Source organism: Mytilus edulis, chromosome 1, assembly GCF_963676685.1.
Source record: "Mytilus edulis chromosome 1, xbMytEdul2.2, whole genome shotgun sequence".
Lineage (NCBI taxonomy): Eukaryota > Metazoa > Mollusca > Bivalvia > Mytilida > Mytilidae > Mytilus > Mytilus edulis.
Window position 1 is genome coordinate 98,276,579 of NC_092344.1, and position 18,837 is coordinate 98,295,415.

The window sequence follows — 18,837 nt, forward strand, 5'->3', positions numbered from 1 at the left end:
GGCAACACTAGTTTACTGATAAATCTATTGAGATGATACAAATCAAGGTAAATAAACTTGTGGAATCCCAAAAACTCATAAAGGAGGGAAAATAGGGGTTTAGACTGGTTGAGCATCTCCTGCTTTGCATGCAAATTCATACCTCGGCCAAAATGTCTCAGTCCAGAATAAAATAGACTACCATTCTAGTATTTCAAGATGTAAGACTATGAAATCATACCAAAGTTATCCGAGATATAGAGACACTTTGTATCGGTCTGGCAGATATGTTCACCAAATAAATTTAACATATTGCTTATAGGACAAAATCATGAAAACTTAACATTGACCATTAAAAATGAGATGATGTCAGATAAATCCTGCCAAATAGACATGATCACCGTACAATCATTTCATACACTGAATGTAGTTGAAATACTGCTTTTTGTATTTGAGGAAAAAGACTAATCACAAGAAGTTACCTTGATCACTGATCTATGATATGATACCAAGGTCCAGTGGACATGAAGATCTTGCAAGTAATACATATACATGTACTAAATATATTCATAATATTAGCAAAAAAATACTGTGAAAAAAAACTAACAAGTTTTTTAAAGCAGTCACCTAACCCTAATAAAAACAAGGTCGAAGAATGAATATATGCTAATTGAAACTTTGTAAAATGAGGCATCTGTATACAAGGTATTCAACATAAGGACTTATGCTTTCTGAAATATAAAGCTTTATACACCTAGCTTGCAGTGTGCTTTTTGCACATTGCCGAAGGTTGTACAATGCCCTTATCCAATTTTACTTTTTGTAAGATGACCTATATTTACATGAACTTAAAATCTTGTTTCTGCATAAAAAAGATTCAAAATTGACAACCAGAGCATTCTAAAATAATCAAACATTTTTTGATATTGATATGATTGATCTATTCAAGTCAAATGAAATCCTTTGTGATCACCTCAAACAAAATTGTTTTCAAATCTCAGGAACCTTGGCAATGGATTATGAGATCAAACCGGCCAATAACTACTAACTCTTGTTTACTGAATGTTTCGTTGCTTCCTCTTTATTCTATTAAATGAAATTGGACAGTCTACAGTCTACCCAATTGTTTCAGTCTGCAGAAAATCCTTTAAGGTTGAGAGATTCCATCCAATCCAAACATTTCACATTTATACTGCCATCCTTAGTGATTGCTTTGATTTGTCCATCTGTGCCAGACAGATAGCCTGAAAAGACAGTTTAAACCTGTATTGTCTATTAAAAATTCAATAAATAAAAATTGGGTAATGTGTCATGCCCCCATTTGCATATCATGTTATAAAGGGACATAAACCAAGAACAGTAACACTGAGACCACCCCAATTTGTTCTTGATCTGAGTTTTGTCGTAATAAGCATTGTATATAAAAAAAATCATTTGGTAGAGGCTAACTTAATTTAGAGAAAAGAAAAGAAAAATTCACAATTTGTTTCCCTTTCTAAAGGGACTTAACTCTAGAAAGGTATAAGTGACATCAACCAAATTCCAACTTGATCTGTGTTTTCTGGTAATAAGCCTTGTGTGTTAGTTTCATAACATTTGGTTTAGGCAAACTTAAGTTAGAGAACAGAAACCCTTTTTTTTTGGACACACTGATGTTCAAATGTACAGACAGACAAGGGTAACACTTAATTCCCCCTCAGCTACAACAGGGGCATACAAAATTACTATTCAGGTGACACTTGTTATGGTTAAACTTGTGTAAAATATACAACACAATTTTCAAATATAACTCCTTTTAGACCTTGAATCATACCAACACATGTCTATTTAAGACATTTTTTGCAGAACACATAAAACTTATCTTGTCATTGTCAAAACATTGTTGTACTTTAATTATATTATATTTGCAATCACTTTAAATCTTTAGTTGTAAACATTTTCAAAAGAGTAATTTAAAACATCCATATCATAAATATAAAAATTAACTATGCTTTTATTTATCCTATTCTGAGGTCAAAATTTGTAAGAAATAATGATTTCATAATGAAGGATTAAAATTGCAAAATGATGTATTCTGATTACATAACTCTGACTATTTAAATGGTAGTTTAGATTACACATTAAAACTAAGAGATTTGCATAACTGTATACCAAAGTCACTCAGTCAACTTTCACCTATTTAAAGTAAAGCAAACTAAAACAATTTTAAAACATCCACAAATTATGCACAAACCTGAAAGTGTTTGTTTATTCTGTATAGATTCTGTCTTCTTCTCAATAATATTAAGTTTTTCATCACAAGTTACACTGTTCCCTTCTAAATCAATTGAGGTAGAAGTATCTGGAATTTTGATATTGATATCACCTACAATATAAAATTTTAAATAAATGAAAGTTATCATGGTTTCTCTAATTTTCACCCATTATTTATCACATATTTTTATACAGTTTTCTGACAAGATAACTTAACAGAGGAGATAACTTAGACATCTCGCTTAAAATTCCAAAAAGGTAAAAGTTTTCAATGAGCCACATTTACCTGTTTCTGTTTCTATGGTAATTACATCTGGTCTAGAAATAAATATGTCTGTTGATCCATTGTTTACTTTAGCCTCTAAACTCCCATCAAGTGAATCTAAAAATATATCATAATACTGATCAATAATTGTATTCAAAACTTAAGAGGGTGTTTTATTAATTATTAAATCATATTGAGTACATAAATAACAATCTAATTGAAATAAAAATCCTGTGTTAACAATTTTCCCATAAAGATCAGAAATGCTTGGTTCTACTCATTTTTAAATCATCCTATCAAATTGCTCACTTCAGATTTTTGAAGGTAGAATCATTAAGACAAAATCTTAGGACCCAAAAGGTGTCTAAAACAGAAAGATGACTGGAGTGTTGTTAGATTCTTGTCAGATGTGCCAGCACAGCTTATTAAGTTTTTCACAGCTTCCCTTATCATAATGGAATGTGACTAATCTATTCAATGTTTTTACATGTACCTATGATAAGATTTCCTTTATTTACAGTTGTCTTTGATACACCATGAGTATTCATAAGATTAATGTTTCCATGGTTACATGTAAACTCAGAATCAGTACTATAAACAGAAGTTGCACTTATATTTCCTTCCTCAACACTACATTTTATAGTCTGTCCTTGTATTCGGTCTGTTGAAATACCCTGAAAACACAAAAGAATATTTCATGAAAATTGATAACCTCTCATTCTTTTATCAATATGCATGTCAATTTTTATATATTTGTAACACTCAGAAACGTGTCCTTCCCCTCAAAGGTATCCAATTCCCCCAAACGTGTCCAAATGGACGTCACTGAACTGCAAAACATGTGTAGTTGTAAAAGGGCGCAAAAGCTAGTCATTTGTGTAAACGCCCAAACATGTCCAATGCCCCAAACATGTCCATGTCAAGGTAATTTTTTTTCTTTACTGGAACTATAATTCTCGTCCATATTACAAGTACATAGGTTATCTGGTTACAGTCTTTTTTATTAGCATATACTCATTTTACTATTTCATTTAAAATTTATTACAAATAAATTACTTGGTCTTTTTTAACAGTATAACCTGGGTAAAATGAGGGCGTAAGTTCTGCTATGTTGGATTTAAATGTAAGCAGACATACTCAGTTAAATTGTAGATATTAAATAAGATACCTCGTGTAGGGAGAATGTACCTTTCTCTGCGCATTTAAAAAACTTTTGAAGCAACTTATTGGTTTCATGGTGCCATTAGCTGTATTTTAGAAGGCAACTTTTTTTTTTAATTTCCGCAACTTTTCATTAAAATGTAATCTTTTACATAACGAAGATTTGAGTAGTTTCTTACTGAAGTCCAATAAAAGAATCAGTCTTTACTTGCTCTTACATTTGTTTTTAGATTAAAGTCCCAGTTGGAACCCCACTTTTTTTGAAAGATCAATGCATTTGAATGGGGACATGTGGTTGGAATTTTTTTTAAATTTGTTAAAAAACACCTGATAACCAGTTTAAGAGCTTTTAAAATATCAGAATTGTTGACAAAATGGAAGTAATTCTGCTGAAAAACCTTCCGTGCAATATTTGCATTAATATAAAAGGCATCATCAGAGATTTATTCAACAGTATCTATAAAAATCATATGTATGTTTGTTCTAAAAGACTTGCAACTGGACAATAATCATTTTCATTCAAAAGTCAATTCACATATATGTTAAATTTGCAATAATTTTTTATGCTAATCTTTAACAACCAGCTTTGAACAAACTAATGCTAATAAATGTCGGACCACTTAATCAACTGTGTCCCCCATTGTAGAATGCTGTAAACGATATTGATTTCATGTAGTACATGTATTAGCGCTAAAAGACATGAGACGTTCTGGTGTTTAAAAGTGGACACGTTTTGGCGAAAAACAATTATCCGACACGTTTGGGCAACATTTAATATTACGGACACATTTGGGGGTATTAGACAGGTTTGGGGGAATCAGACACTTTTGGGGGAAAGGACACGTTTGGGAGTGTTACATATTGAATCACAATTGTTATAAATAGTTGAAAGTCCTCAAAAGGCTTAATAAGTAACTAACATAAAAATTTAGACTTCAATAAGCATAGCTGTAAAATAAATCAACAAAAAACTTATGACAGCTATGGATGCTGCACACATTTATTTTTCTCAAAAATCATAATTATGAATACTATTTGAATAATGTCTTTCAGTGACCATTTCCTTCATTATGCATGTTAGTCAAAAATGAATGCACCAGTTTTTCTGTTAATAACATTTCATAGTGATAAATATTGGAGCATTTTAAAGAAATAATAAAATTAAAGCTTGACTTATCTCCCTTTGACCATTTTAAAAACCCTATCCATGTTTACTATGATGGTCAATAACAGAATGGAAGTAGTATGAAAAAAACTAGTGTTATTTCTCAAATGTCACTGTCACTTAAGACTTATAAATATCAAAATCAACAAATGATTTAAAATAATATACATCTCATGATTTCTCTGATTTTGTATCAGATAAAATAAAAATTATCATAGCCAATGCTGAGTTATTATTTCAGTTAAACTATAAATGGATGGCTGTTTATCATCCAGTGGCAGATTAATGCACATTAAAGACAGGAACTTTATAATGTAATTTGAATATAAACTTGCTTTGCACTACACCAACATGCCAAGCTAGATCTTAAATATGCTAGTTAACAAGGGAACAGTTCACCCTAAGACACATTATTCTTACTCGAAGCTGAAAAGTCTTTGCTCATAATTCTAATTCATTTTTTAGCTCACCTGGCCGAAAGGCCAAGTGAGCTTTTTCTCATCACTTGGCGTCCGGCGTCCGTCGTCGTCCTGCGTTAACTTTTACAAAAATCTTCTCCTCTGAAACTACTGGGCCAAATTTAACCAAACTTGGCCACAATCATCATTGGGGTAACTATTTTAAAAAATGTGTCCGGTGACCCGGCCAACCAACCAAGATGGCCGCCATGGCTAAAAATAGAACATAGGGGTAAAATGCAGTTTTTGGCTTATAACTCAAAAACCAAAGCATTTAGAGCAAATCTGACTGGGTAATATTGTTCATCAGGTCAAGATCTATCTGCCCTGAAATTTTCAGATGAATCGGACATTTCGTTGTTGGGTTGCTGCCCCTGAAATGGTAATTTTAAGGAAATTTTGCTGTTTTTGGTTATTATCTTGAATATTATTATAGATAGAGATAAACTGTAAACAGCAATAATGTTCAGCAAAGTAAGATCTACAAATAAGTCAACATGACCAAAATGGTCAGTTGACCTCTTTAGGAGTTATTGCCCTTTATAGTCAATTTTTAACCATTTTTCGTAAATCTTTGTAATCTTTTAGAAAAATCTTCTCCTCTGAAACTACTGGGCCAAATTTAACCAAACTTGGCCATAATCATCATTGTGGTATCTAGTTTAGAAAATGTGTCCAGTGACCTGGCCAACCAACCAAGATGGCCGCAATGGCTAAAAATAGAACATAGGGGTAAAATGCAGTTTTTGGCTTATAACTCAAAAACCAAAGCATTTAGAGCAAATCTGACATGGGGGTAATATTGTTCATCAGGTCAAGATCTATCTGCCCTGAAATTTTCAGATGAATCGGACATTTCGTTGTTGGGTTGCTGCCCCTGAAATGGTAATTTTAAGGAAATTTTGCTGTTTTTGGTTATTATCTTGAATATTATTATAGATAGAGATAAACTGTAAACAGCAATAATGTTCAGCAAAGTAAGATCTACAAATAAGTCAACATGACCAAAATGGTCAGTTGACCACTTTAGGAGTAATTGCCCTTTATAGTCAATTTTTAACCATTTTTCGTAAATCTTAGTAATCTTTTAGAAAAATCTTTTCCTCTGAAACTACTAGGCCAAATTTAACCAAACTTAGCCATAATCATCATTGGGGTATCTAGTTTAAAAAATGTGTCCGGTAACTTGGCCAACAAACCAAGATGGTCGCCATGGCTAAAAATAGAACATGGGGGTAAAATGCAGTTTTTGGCTTATAACTCAAAAACCAAAGCATTAAGAGCAAATCTGACAGGAAGAAAATTGTTGATCAGGACACGATCTATCTGCCCTGGAATTTTCAGATAATCGGTTGTTAGGTTGCTGCCAATGAGTTGGTAATTTTGTGGAAATTTTGCTGTTTTTTTTGTTATTATCTTGAATATTATTATAGATAGAGATAAACTGTAAACAGCAATAATGTACAGCAAAGTAAGAACTAAAAATAAGTCAGTATGACCAAAATAGTCAAATGACCCCCTAAGGAGTTATTGCCCTTCATAGTCAATTTTTAACAATTTTCTTAAAATTTGAAGATTTTCAATAACATTTTCCACAGAAAGTACTGTTATAGATAGAGATAATTGTAAGCAGCAAGAATGTTTAGTAAAGTAAGATCTACAAACACATCACCATCACCAAAACACAATTTTGTCATGAATCCATCTGTGTCCATTGTTTAATATTCACATAGACCAAGGTGAGCGACACAGGCTCTTTAGAGCCTCTAGTTTTTTGTGGTAAAGGGGGGTACTGAACACGGAAACACATGAAATAAAAATCGCAAAAACATAACACGAAAAATAAAAATCGGGAAAAACGAAGCACGAGAAATAAAATCGTAAATATTAAGAAAAAAAGTACCAGCAGTTATTACTCAGCCGTTCATTGTTAATGGACATAAAGACCTTGTGGTCACCTTTCAGGCTAGCCTATGCTACTTGCATCTGATTTGAAAAAAATTATTATGATGGACTTTATTACATGTATAGCATACATATACAATAGAAAGTAGAATGGTAACAATATACATCAATTTCTATTATATTACACAAGTTTCAAAAGGTACTATAACTCACTGACTTTGAGTTAGTTCCAATTTACTTTTTTTAATCAAATGCGGAACAATGCAAGAACGAGAAATTAACAGCACCGACATGAAACACGGAAAATAAATAAGGGGAAATACGAAGCACGCACATCGAACCAAACACGAGAAAACGAGAAATAAAACACAAAAACACGTGAAATAAAAAGGCCTCAAACGTTGCACGAAAATAACCCTTTACCACCCTCATAGAAGCAGCAATATCAAGTTTCTAGTCTTTGATTTGACCTGACCAGGTTTTGAATCCATAAGTCGATCAATTAAAAATGTTAGTATTTTCTCCTGCCCCTGTAACAGACATGTCCAGATTACCCTGTACAATTTTCTGACAAACAATATCACCAACATTACTCTTTACTTACTCCTGCCCCTGTAACAGACATGTCCAGACTTTCTGACAAACAATATCACCAACATTACTCTTTACTTACTCCTGCCCCTGTAACAGACATGTCCAGACTTTCTGACAAACAATATCACCAACATTACTCTTTACTTACTCCTGCCCCTGTAACAGACATGTCCAGACTTTCTGACAAACAATATCACCAACATTACTCTTTACTTACTCCTGCCCCTGTAACAGACATGTCCAGACTTTCTGACAAACAATATCACCAACATTACTCTTTACTTACTCCTGCCCCTGTAACAGACATGTCCAGACTTTCTGACAAACAATATCACCAACATTACTCTTTACTTACTCCTGCCCCTGTAACAGACATGTCCAGACTTTCTGACAAACAATATCACCAACATTACTCTTTACTTACTCCTGCACCTGTAACAGACATGTCCAGACTTTCTGACAAACAATATCACCAACATTACTCTTTACTTACTCCTGCACCTGTAACAGACATGTCCAGACTTTCTGACAAACAATATCACCAACATTACTCTTTACTTACTCCTGCCCCTGTAACAGACATGTCCAGATTACCCTGTACAACTTTCTGGCAAACAATATCACCAACATTACTCTTTACTTACTCCTGCCCCTGTAACAGACATGTCCAGATTACCCTGTACAACTTTCTGGCAAACAATATCACCAACATTACTCTTTACTTACTCCTGCCCCTGTAACAGACATGTCCAGATTACCCTGTACAATTTTCTGACAAACAATATCACCAACATTACTCTTTACTTACTCCTGCCCCTGTAACAGACATGTCCAGATTACCCTGTACAACTTTCTGACAAACAATATCACCAACATTACTCTTTACTTACTCCTGCCCCTGTAACAGACATGTCCAGACTTTCTGACAAACAATATCACCAACATTACTCTTTACTTACTCCTGCCCCTGTAACAGACATGTCCAGACTTTCTGACAAACAATATCACCAACATTACTCTTTACTTACTCCTGCCCCTGTAACAGACATGTCCAGATTACCCTGTACAACTTTCTGACAAACAATATCACCAACATTACTCTTTACTGTCACATTTTCACCCTAAAACAGTTAATTTGTACTACAATTAAAACTAGCATACAAAAACAAGTATTTGTTGATAGTGAATGAAACACATAAGACTATATAGTTTAAAATGAAATTTATTTAGAATGAAAACTTTGTCCATCAACATATTTGAACTTAAAACTGTTTGGTTGTTTTGTAAAGGCCCTCTTGGTTTTATGCTCTGATATGTTTGGCCATTTGGTCAGATATTGTAAGTTTCAAACCAAGTTTTATAGAAATGATTTCAAATGTATGTAAACTTGTATAACACATATATTGACATAAACAGTAAGTGCAAAAATAGATTTTTTGAAGATATAAATGTCATAGACCAGACTCATAGTACATTTGAACCATGGAACAGAGGAGATGTGCTTTTATTCTAAAGTATTGTGGCACTTTAACTTATAAGGTTGGTGTAATGGGTTCAACCATGAGTAAATTGAGTATACATGTACATGTAAGTGTGCTTCTACAGAGTAAGTACCTTCAGATTACGTAATGTACATAATGAGTTCTTTGTAGCAATATTGATTTCATTGGTTTCCAAATTTCTAACAGACACTGATTTCCCGGTACATTCAACATTAAGATCTGTGTAAAAGAAAAAAAAGAAAAGCTTATATATTAATACTGGGACTGATATACTAACAATATATGATTTATGCTAGTAGACTATATAATTCATTTCAAGTCCAGACAAAATATTTTATTGTTGTTTGTACTTGCTCACACCTACAATCTCTTGTTGAAAGTTCAAACTTCAGTTGTAATTTTCATTTAATAGGTTTTTTTTTACCTAAAATTATTTGAAAATCCAGCTTTAAAGTAAAGGTTTATTACACCAAAGGATTGACTGTGGTATTGCATTTGGTCACCTGGACTTCTCACACAGGCAAGTAAAAAAACCCAATGCTTTTAAAAATGTTGTGCCTATTTGTCACATTTTGTCTGGGTGTGTCTTTTATAGCTAAGGGTATGGAGCTTACTCATTGTTGAAGCTATATAGAAATACATTTGTAGTTGTCTCATTGACAATCTAAATACATCTCAGTATTTAAAAGAAGGACGCTTGTTTGACAGTGTGATACATACATGTACATGTATACTATATATATAAACCAGATGCTCCGCAGGGCGTAGCTTTATACGACCGCAGAGGTTGAACCCTGAACGGTTAGGGCAAGTATGGACACAACATTCAAGCTGGATTCAGCTCTAAATTTGGATTGTGATTAAATAGTTGACACAGCATAGGTTTCTGACACAGAATGAATGTGTTCTAATGAACTTAAAATTTTTGTTTCTCTTAGAGCAATTCACTATGCTGTTGAATATTAATCCTCTCAAAAAAATGTTTGAAGAAATTTTCTTTTTTATTTATGAAATTTCAAATGAGAAAAATTGAACCCAATTTTTTTAATCACATCCCCCTTTCCCTTATTCCAAAACTAATCTCAATTAAAATTTCTAATGGAGTTTGCAACAATAACTACTCATTTAAATACATCATAAAATATTAAGATGTAAAAAAACTGCTTGTTATCACTGAATGGTAAAGATTATTTTAATTTATCAGTTGGTAGTAAAAAGTGAATATACATTGTATATTGTATATAACAAAGATTTAAGTTGATTCTGGACAAAGAAAGATAACTCTAATTAAAAAAAAATTTGATATTTCACAATATTGTGCAATTATATATTTCTTGCCATTGCGCAATACTGTGCAATTGAAAAGACTTGCTATTGCACAATACTTAATATAATAATTTTAGATCCTGATTTGGACCAACTTGAAAACTGGGCCCATAATAAAAAATCTAAGTACATTTTTGGATTCAGCATATCAAAGAACTTCAAGATTTCAATTTTTGTTAAAATCAGACTAAGTTTAATTTTGGACCCTTTGGACTTTAGTGTAGACCAATTTGAAAACAGGACCAAAAATGAAGAATCTACATACACAGTTAGATTTGGTATATCAAAGAACCCCATTTATTCAATTTTTGATGAAATCAAACAAAGTTTAATTTTGGACCCCGATTTGGACCAACTTGAAAACTGGGCCAATAATCAAGAATCTAAGTACATTTTTAGATTCAGCATATCAAAGAACCTAACTGATTCATTTTTTGTCAAAATCAAACTAAGTTTAATTTTGGACCCTTTGGACCTTAATGTAGACCAATTTGAAAACGGGACCAAAAGTTAAGAATCTACATACACAGTCATGACAGTTAGATTCAGCATATCAAAGAACCCCAATTATTCAATTTTGATGAAATCAAACAAAAGTTTAATTTTGGACCCTTTGGGCCCCTTATTATGTTGGGACCAAAACTCCCAAAATCAAACCCAACCTTTCTTTTATGGTCATAAACCTTGTGTTTAAATTTCATAGATTTCTATTTACTTATACTAACGTTATGGTGTGAAAACCAAGAAAAATGCTTATTTGGGTCCCTTTTTGGCCCCTAATTCCTAAACTGTTGGGAACTAAACTCCCAAAATCAATACCAACCTTCCTTTTGTAGTCATTAACATTGTGTTTAAATTTCATTGATTTCTATTTACTTAAACTAATGTTATTGTGCGAAAACCAAGAATAATGCTTATTTGGGCCCTTTTTTGGCCCCTAATTCCTAAACTGTTGAGACCAAAACTCCCAAAATCAATCCCAACCGTTCTTTTGTGGTCATAAACCTTGTGTCAAAATTTCATAGATTTCTATTAACTTAAACTAAAGTTATAGTGCGAAAACCAAGAAAATGCTTATTTGGGCCCTTTTTGGCCCCTAATTCCTAAAATGTTGGGACCAAAACTCCCAAAATCAATACCAACCTTCCTTTTGTGGTCATAAACCTTGTGTTAAAATTTCATAGATTTCCATTCACTTTTACTAAAGTTAGAGTGCGAAAACTAAAAGTATTCGGACGCCGGACGACGACGACGACGACGACGACGACGACGACGACGCTGACGCCAACGTGATAGCAATATACGACGAAAATTTTTTCAAAATTTGCGGTCGTATAAAAATATATAAAAATATACCTGAGAGAGTGCCTTTCTCTCTGCATAAAAAAATATATTAAGAGCTTGAAACATCTCTTAGAGTGGTCCCTACATGCGAGTGGTCTGTTGCAAGATTATTTTTATGGCCCCGCAACAAAGTTGTTGGTGCCATATAGTTTTACCCTTGTCAGAAATTCTAAAATTCCGCAATTCCGCAACAAACCATTATACAGAGTTTTTTTCTAAACGCCTTCAGACATTGGGCTGATTTTTGGTATGTGAGTTAACCATGATGAGTTACAGATCAAGTTTAAGTTTCGTTCCTCTTTTTGCCGAAATTACTGGTTTTGGACTTTGAGAAATTGTTGAAAATCACAGTTATACGGACTTTTTTACTAAATGTCTTAAGATATAGGGCTGATTTTTGGTATATGAGTTTAACCATGATGAGTTACAGATCAAGTTTAAGTTTCGTTTCGCTCCCCTAATTTTTGCTGAAATTACAGGCTTTGGACTTTGAAAAATTATTAAAAATTAGTTATATACAGATTTTGTGTCCACATGTGTTATTGAAATTGCAGATTTTTCAACTTTTTGGGACGGGGCAATTCATGTGGCTTTGACACATCTAGTACCACATGTTTTTCATGTGGCATTCTTTATTTCAGATGATGCCCCCGCTTGTATTATATAAAGTTGTACATGAACATAACTGAAAAAACGGAATAAAAGTGACAATGCCCAAATTTGACCTTTATCTGAGCGTTGTGGTTATTAGAGTTGTGTATAAGTTTCATAATATTTGGTGAAGGCAAACTAAAGTTAGAGAACAAAACAAAAAAGATCAGCATTTTTTATTTGTAAAGGGCCATAATTCTAGAACATTAAAAAGTGACACCACCAAAATTCCAAATTGGATCTGTATTTTGTTTTATTATTAATTAAGCATTGTGTACAAGTTTCATATCATTTGGTTGAGGCTAATTTAAGTAAGCATGGTAAGAGAACAGAAAATAAAAATTCAGCATTTTTCTGTTAGTAAAGGGGCATAACTCTAAAACAGTTAAAGTGACACTACAATAATTCAGGGTCACAAAAATTCCAAATTGATCTGTTACAAACTGTATTTTGTGGTAATAAGCATTGTGTGTACATGTAAGTTTCAAAACATTTGGTTGAGGCAAACTATAAAAGCAAGGGCACAGAAAAGAAAAATTAAGCAATTTAGCAATTTTTCCATTTGTAAAGGGGCATAACTTTAGAATGGTTATAGTGATGCCACCAAATTTCAAACTTTATCTGTGTTTTGTGGTAATAAGCATTTTGTATAAGTTTCATAAAATTAGGTTTAGGCAAACTAAAGTTAGAGAACAGAAACCAGCATTGGGATGAACCGACTTACAGACAAGGGCAAAACTTAATGACCCCTCCGCTTTGGTGGGCGACATAAAAATATTTGTGCAATTGCCATAAAGTCAATTCATATATAAATTACCATAATTAATTGGCATCTGTATAGAACAAGTAGCTGGAAAATTCACCATTGTATTGAATTTGGCAGTTATTTTAATGTCATTTATATCTGACGTATCAATGTTAAAACTGTACAACTTTGTAAGAGCAGCAAGTGAAATGTTATTGATATGTTCTGTTTGAGATTCCTTCTCTTCTGGGGTATAATTAAGTCTGATGAACAATTTCCCCATGTCTGAATATTCCTGAGGATCTAACGATTCAATATCTAAACTGAATGGTACCGATATATTTAATCTTCCAAATCTTTCGACACCATGAAACCATGTTTCTAGGAGTCCTGGCTGAGATGTTTTTATTTTTGAAGTCTCAGTATCCACATTTGTTTTAGATGAGCAAGAATTTACAAGTATTCTAGACTTGAATGTTTTAGAGAGTATACTGTGCCTCTGACATAACAAGCTTCGCAATTTAAAGGTCATTTTGTTGCTGGAACAGTAAACCTAGTTCGCTAGTGAGTAGGTTGTTACACAATCCAAGACAGGAAACCAACGTTTGCTTATAAATTATATGTCAACGGACAGCACTGAATGGTTCCGGATTAATAAATTTGGTCAGAGTTGTCTTTCTTTGTATAGAACCGATCAACAAAAAGCACTTCAAAAAAGAAACATATGGAATAGTTTCCAAAGGTATGTAACTATCCGCCACATACCAAATGACATACAGGTTTACAACTATAACTTAGATTTAACATATTAGGACAGTGTCAGTTTAATAATATAAGCTGAGATATATTGTACATAAGAGATCATTAAACATGACATATTTTACTGGAACTGACACTATTATGGGTACATTATCTCAGTAGATCTACAAAGAAACTTTTTCACCTTAGTGTGTGCAATTGCAATTTCAATATTTTATGAAACCTAGGACTAATCAACGATTTTTAGGCCTATAGTAAGTCTTACTATACAAAACCTAGGACTAATCAAGGATTTGTATAGTAAGTCTTTCTATACCGAAATCTTTGGACTAATATTTGATATGATAGTGTAATAGTTCCAAATGAAACGAACTGTATTTATTTGAAAATGATAGCATGGACATCCCGATTACAATAAGGGAAAAGCCTGGTTCTCGGCTAACCACTACGCATTTGTTCATAGACAGTTGTTTGAGTGTAGCGTGATACAAGCGGATTCCAGTTAAGGATAACATAGTTCTAGGTATTCCCTTGAAAAGGGTTTAAGAATACCATATGCTTAAACGAAGTTATGCAAATTAGAAACTGATAGAATGTCCAGGGATAAACTCGAATTTATCATAAATTAAACATAATGCATCACAAACTATCATGGATTCAAAAGTCTCAAAGCAAACCAATCCTGAATGTGGGATAGGGACCAAATGAAATTTCACGACAATGCGATGTTTAAAATGCTATTGCATATCAAATAGCATTGATCTAATCATAAGTGGTTTCACTTAAAACTGACATAATCACAAAATGATTTCTTCGTCATTATTTCCGAATGTTCAAAATCAAGTGACAGAGAGGCATGATATATACATGTATATATATCACCATTCAAATTTATCATTCGAGTATGCATCTCATACTATATTTCTCATCAGGGCTAATTTCATTTTAACGTCTTTCAATCTTTTTTTCTGAAATTCATAATATAACAGCACAAACTGTGTAGGCTATGTCTTATTTCTAAAAAGGCCACCAAACCATTAACACTTTAAGATAACATCGAACCGCAAAACAGATATATACAAGAAGAACATCGTTATCATGATCATTGAGAAAATATGTTTGGTTGGTTTTTGTTTGTTTGTTTGTTTGTTTGGTTTTTTTTTTTTTGTATTTGTATTTTGTAAATGTCGGCTGGTATCATTTCTGTATAGGAATTTACACCAATAAAATTATTTGATTTGATTTGATTTAAACACAACCAAAACAGATATATACAAGAGGAACATCGTTAAACACAACCAAAACAGATATATACAAGAGGAACATAGTTAAACACAACCAAACAGATATATACAAGAGGAACATCGTTAAACACAACCAAAAGTGAAGGATGATTTCCGTTACAGTGAAACAAATACAGGGGTAATTGACAATGTGTTTGTCACACCCTGAATCTGTGGGAATCATTTGTGAAAAAAATCTTTATTAACATTTATTTAAGTTTGAATCTTGGTAAGGACCGTTTAAGTTGAAAAAATGATAATATATATTTGAAAAAACAAACACAAAAAAGGCGAAAAGGAATATATAAAAGGTTGAATATATATGTAATTGTAACTAAATAACATAAACCTACAGACGTCAGCTATATTGTTCAGGTCGAGCTCACACACTGACACAGTCTTTCATTTTTAAAGAGTGATTGTCAAGTAAGTAATTTAAACCGCACGGAATTGCCTTTGTCAATCAAAATTGACAGAAAGGCATTGTCTTGGGAACTTGCAACAACTGAAATAAAACAAATCACTTAACCGTTACAAATATTATCTCGTTATAATATTTTTAGACTCAAAGGATATCCGTTATTCAAAATGAGGCAAGGGTATGACCATAATTGACCTAGTACAGCGGGATCCGAAAGGTTCTAACCATTACGTTAAGGTGAAATCTTTTGAATACACACTATATATATGTACACAAACACAATGGTATGGTCTTTTTGGTTGCACATCATTCATATACATATATCTGTTAAGCCACCAATGTCAAGACAAAGGTACCAATGACTAAAAAGTAAACAAGCTTTTAATGTAGGCACAGTTTTGGGGGAAATCGACTTTAACCACCCTTTAATGCGGCTAACTAACACCTCATTCAAAAGACACAGATTCAGGAATTTTATTTTGTCTGGACATAAGATTGAAAAATATCGCATATTTCTGAACTTCAGGTTATAAAATCATTGATTTTGTGAAAGGCTAATGTCAATTGGTTAATTTTGTAGTTAGGTAGCTGTTTCAATGACGTATACCGGAACACCATAGAATGAAATTCAAAACAGTGTGGCTGTGGCCATTGATTGACACATTAAATTCATCCATTGACTGGGACAATTTACGTGAACGTTTGTCTGTAACGACCACTGTTCACGACGTACCTACGATAGACATTTAAACTGTGGGGTTACCAAAGGTTTCTTAACGCCTTTAATTATAAAATAATTCGAAAAAAATAAATAATCAGGAATAACCTTTATGTTTTGATTTATATAATTGATATAAATCAAAACATCATGTAATTTCTGATTAATTTTTCGAATTACTTTATTAAGGTGTTGAGAACCTTTGGTGACCCCATAGTTTAAGTGTCTTTAAAAAGTACATAGTGAGCAGTGGTCGTTACATACAAACCTTCACCTAAATTGTCCCAGTCAATGGATGAATTTAATGTGTCAATCAATGGCCACAGCCACACTGTTTTGAATTTCATTCTATTTCATTTAATCATTATCTTAATAAGTAAAAAATGTTTTTTCTTCTTCTTCTTCTTAAAAAAAAACTGATTATCTTTGCTACTTACATACATATTCGTCAAACATTGCATCACATTGACGTCAAATGACAATGATAATAAAACTACCAATAATGACGGCGTTTATAAAGATTAAATGAATTAACTAATGATGGAGTCTATCGGCATCACTCAGGACATTAAAAGATATACAAGTCTTGTTACGGTAGCTACTCAAATTGAATAGACAATCTTAAACCAAGAACAACAGATCACTGATGCTCCCTTATAAACACCATACATATTGAGAATTGTTTGACGTATTGTGAAGAGTTTTATGTGGTCCCTTTCTATATGTATCACAACCGTGTCATAGTTAATCCTTACTAGCATCTGTGTTCAAATTGAAAGACGAACACGTTGTTTCCAATATTTTTGATATATGATTGATAAATTTGTATTTTATTCACGGCTTGTTTCACTCTAACTTTTACATTTTTAGGCTACATTTGAGCATGTTTTGGCAGAAGCAGAAGGTGTCCACAGTTTAGACTGCACTTGGAACTGTGTTCACAGTACTTATACCGGAGCTCGTAACTGTTGCTATGCAACGCTGACATTTGTAATAGGATTGTGTTGCGCACTTTGTTGGGGTTGCCATTTTGGCGTAGTTTCGTTTTTCAATGTATGGTGTATATCACCAACATTAAGTGTTGTGGCATATATGTTGGAATGTTGCTACAGCATAATTGGTAACATTGTCATTTGCATCTTCGCGCCTATATGCGACACGTGTGGCATCATGTTTACAAGTATTCAAATAGAAAGACACAATATTTTTAATGCAGATTTTGTTTAAGTTATTTTTGTATAATTAAATATTCCAATAATTTGCTTTTTTTGAAAAATGGCCAATATCCTCGTTGTCTATAGCCACCTCCTTAAATATCCTCGTTGTCCATAGCCACCTCCTAAAATTCCCGAACTCCGAGGAAAATTCAAAACGGAAAGTCCGTAATCAAATGGCAAAATCAAAAGCTCAAACACATCAAATGGATGATTAATAACTGTCATATTCCTGACTTGTTACAGTCATTTTCTTATGTAGAAAATGGTGGATTAAACCTGGTTTTATAGCTAGCGCTAAACATCTTACTTGTATGACAGTCGCATAAAAGTCAATTATGTTGACAAAACAAACAGACATGATAGGTAAAAATTTCATTATGTTATAATCTTAAACACTTTAAATACAAACAATATGTAACAAAGAAACACAAAAGGCATATAGACAAAGCACATTAGCAAAAATTGAAAAACAAGAATATAATAATTTACCATAGCACAAGAACACAATGACGGGATGTATAAGTACTGAGCCACGTCAAATTGATATCACCAAAACAGACTAAATATTAAAAAGACAAATACAAAAATACTATATAACACGTTATGAAGATGATAAACAACTTCAGTACCTAGAACATATACTTCAAGATCTTCGTGCAGATTTGCGAAGTTGATACGGAATATGTATCAATTAAGTCTCTGTACCTTCCGATGAACAATTTTTTTAGACAACAAGAACAAAACGTTCTATGACATACCCATAGCTCATCAACTTTCGACTCGGACACTGGTGACATTTTACAAAGTCTAAGTAGCAGCTACAAGCTCTTGAATACCGAATAAGCTAAGAAATATATATCACATATTGTGATGTGAAGTTTGTATATTGCTTCTAAGGGTGCGGGCGGGATTGAAAACTTCAAGATTAAAATCGTCTCGTTTATTTGCGTATGTCAAATTCGAGTTATAAGTCTAAAATGAGGCATGTCTGTTGATTCTTTAATCTCTAGTTCTTGTTGATATATTAATGCAATCCAATCATGAAAGTTTGGATTGTTAATAGAATGAAAATCATCAATATATCTGAATGT

At 32.8% G+C, this 18,837-nt stretch overlaps 1 protein-coding gene across 1 annotated transcript; it reads right to left on the reverse strand.

Moving 5' to 3' along the window:
- Nucleotides 1–8: 8 nt before the first annotated feature.
- On the reverse strand, nt 9–13,964 carry LOC139496764 (protein FAM185A-like). Its single transcript, XM_071285114.1, has 7 exons — nt 13,421–13,964; nt 9,395–9,501; nt 8,809–8,901; nt 2,991–3,171; nt 2,519–2,614; nt 2,213–2,344; nt 9–1,223 (listed from the first exon to the last, which is right to left on the reverse strand). The coding sequence occupies exons 1-7, from the start codon at nt 13,878–13,880 to the stop codon at nt 1,108–1,110; spliced, it is 1,185 nt and encodes a 394-aa protein (XP_071141215.1). The 5' UTR covers nt 13,881–13,964; the 3' UTR covers nt 9–1,107.
- Nucleotides 13,965–18,837: the final 4,873 nt, after the last annotated feature.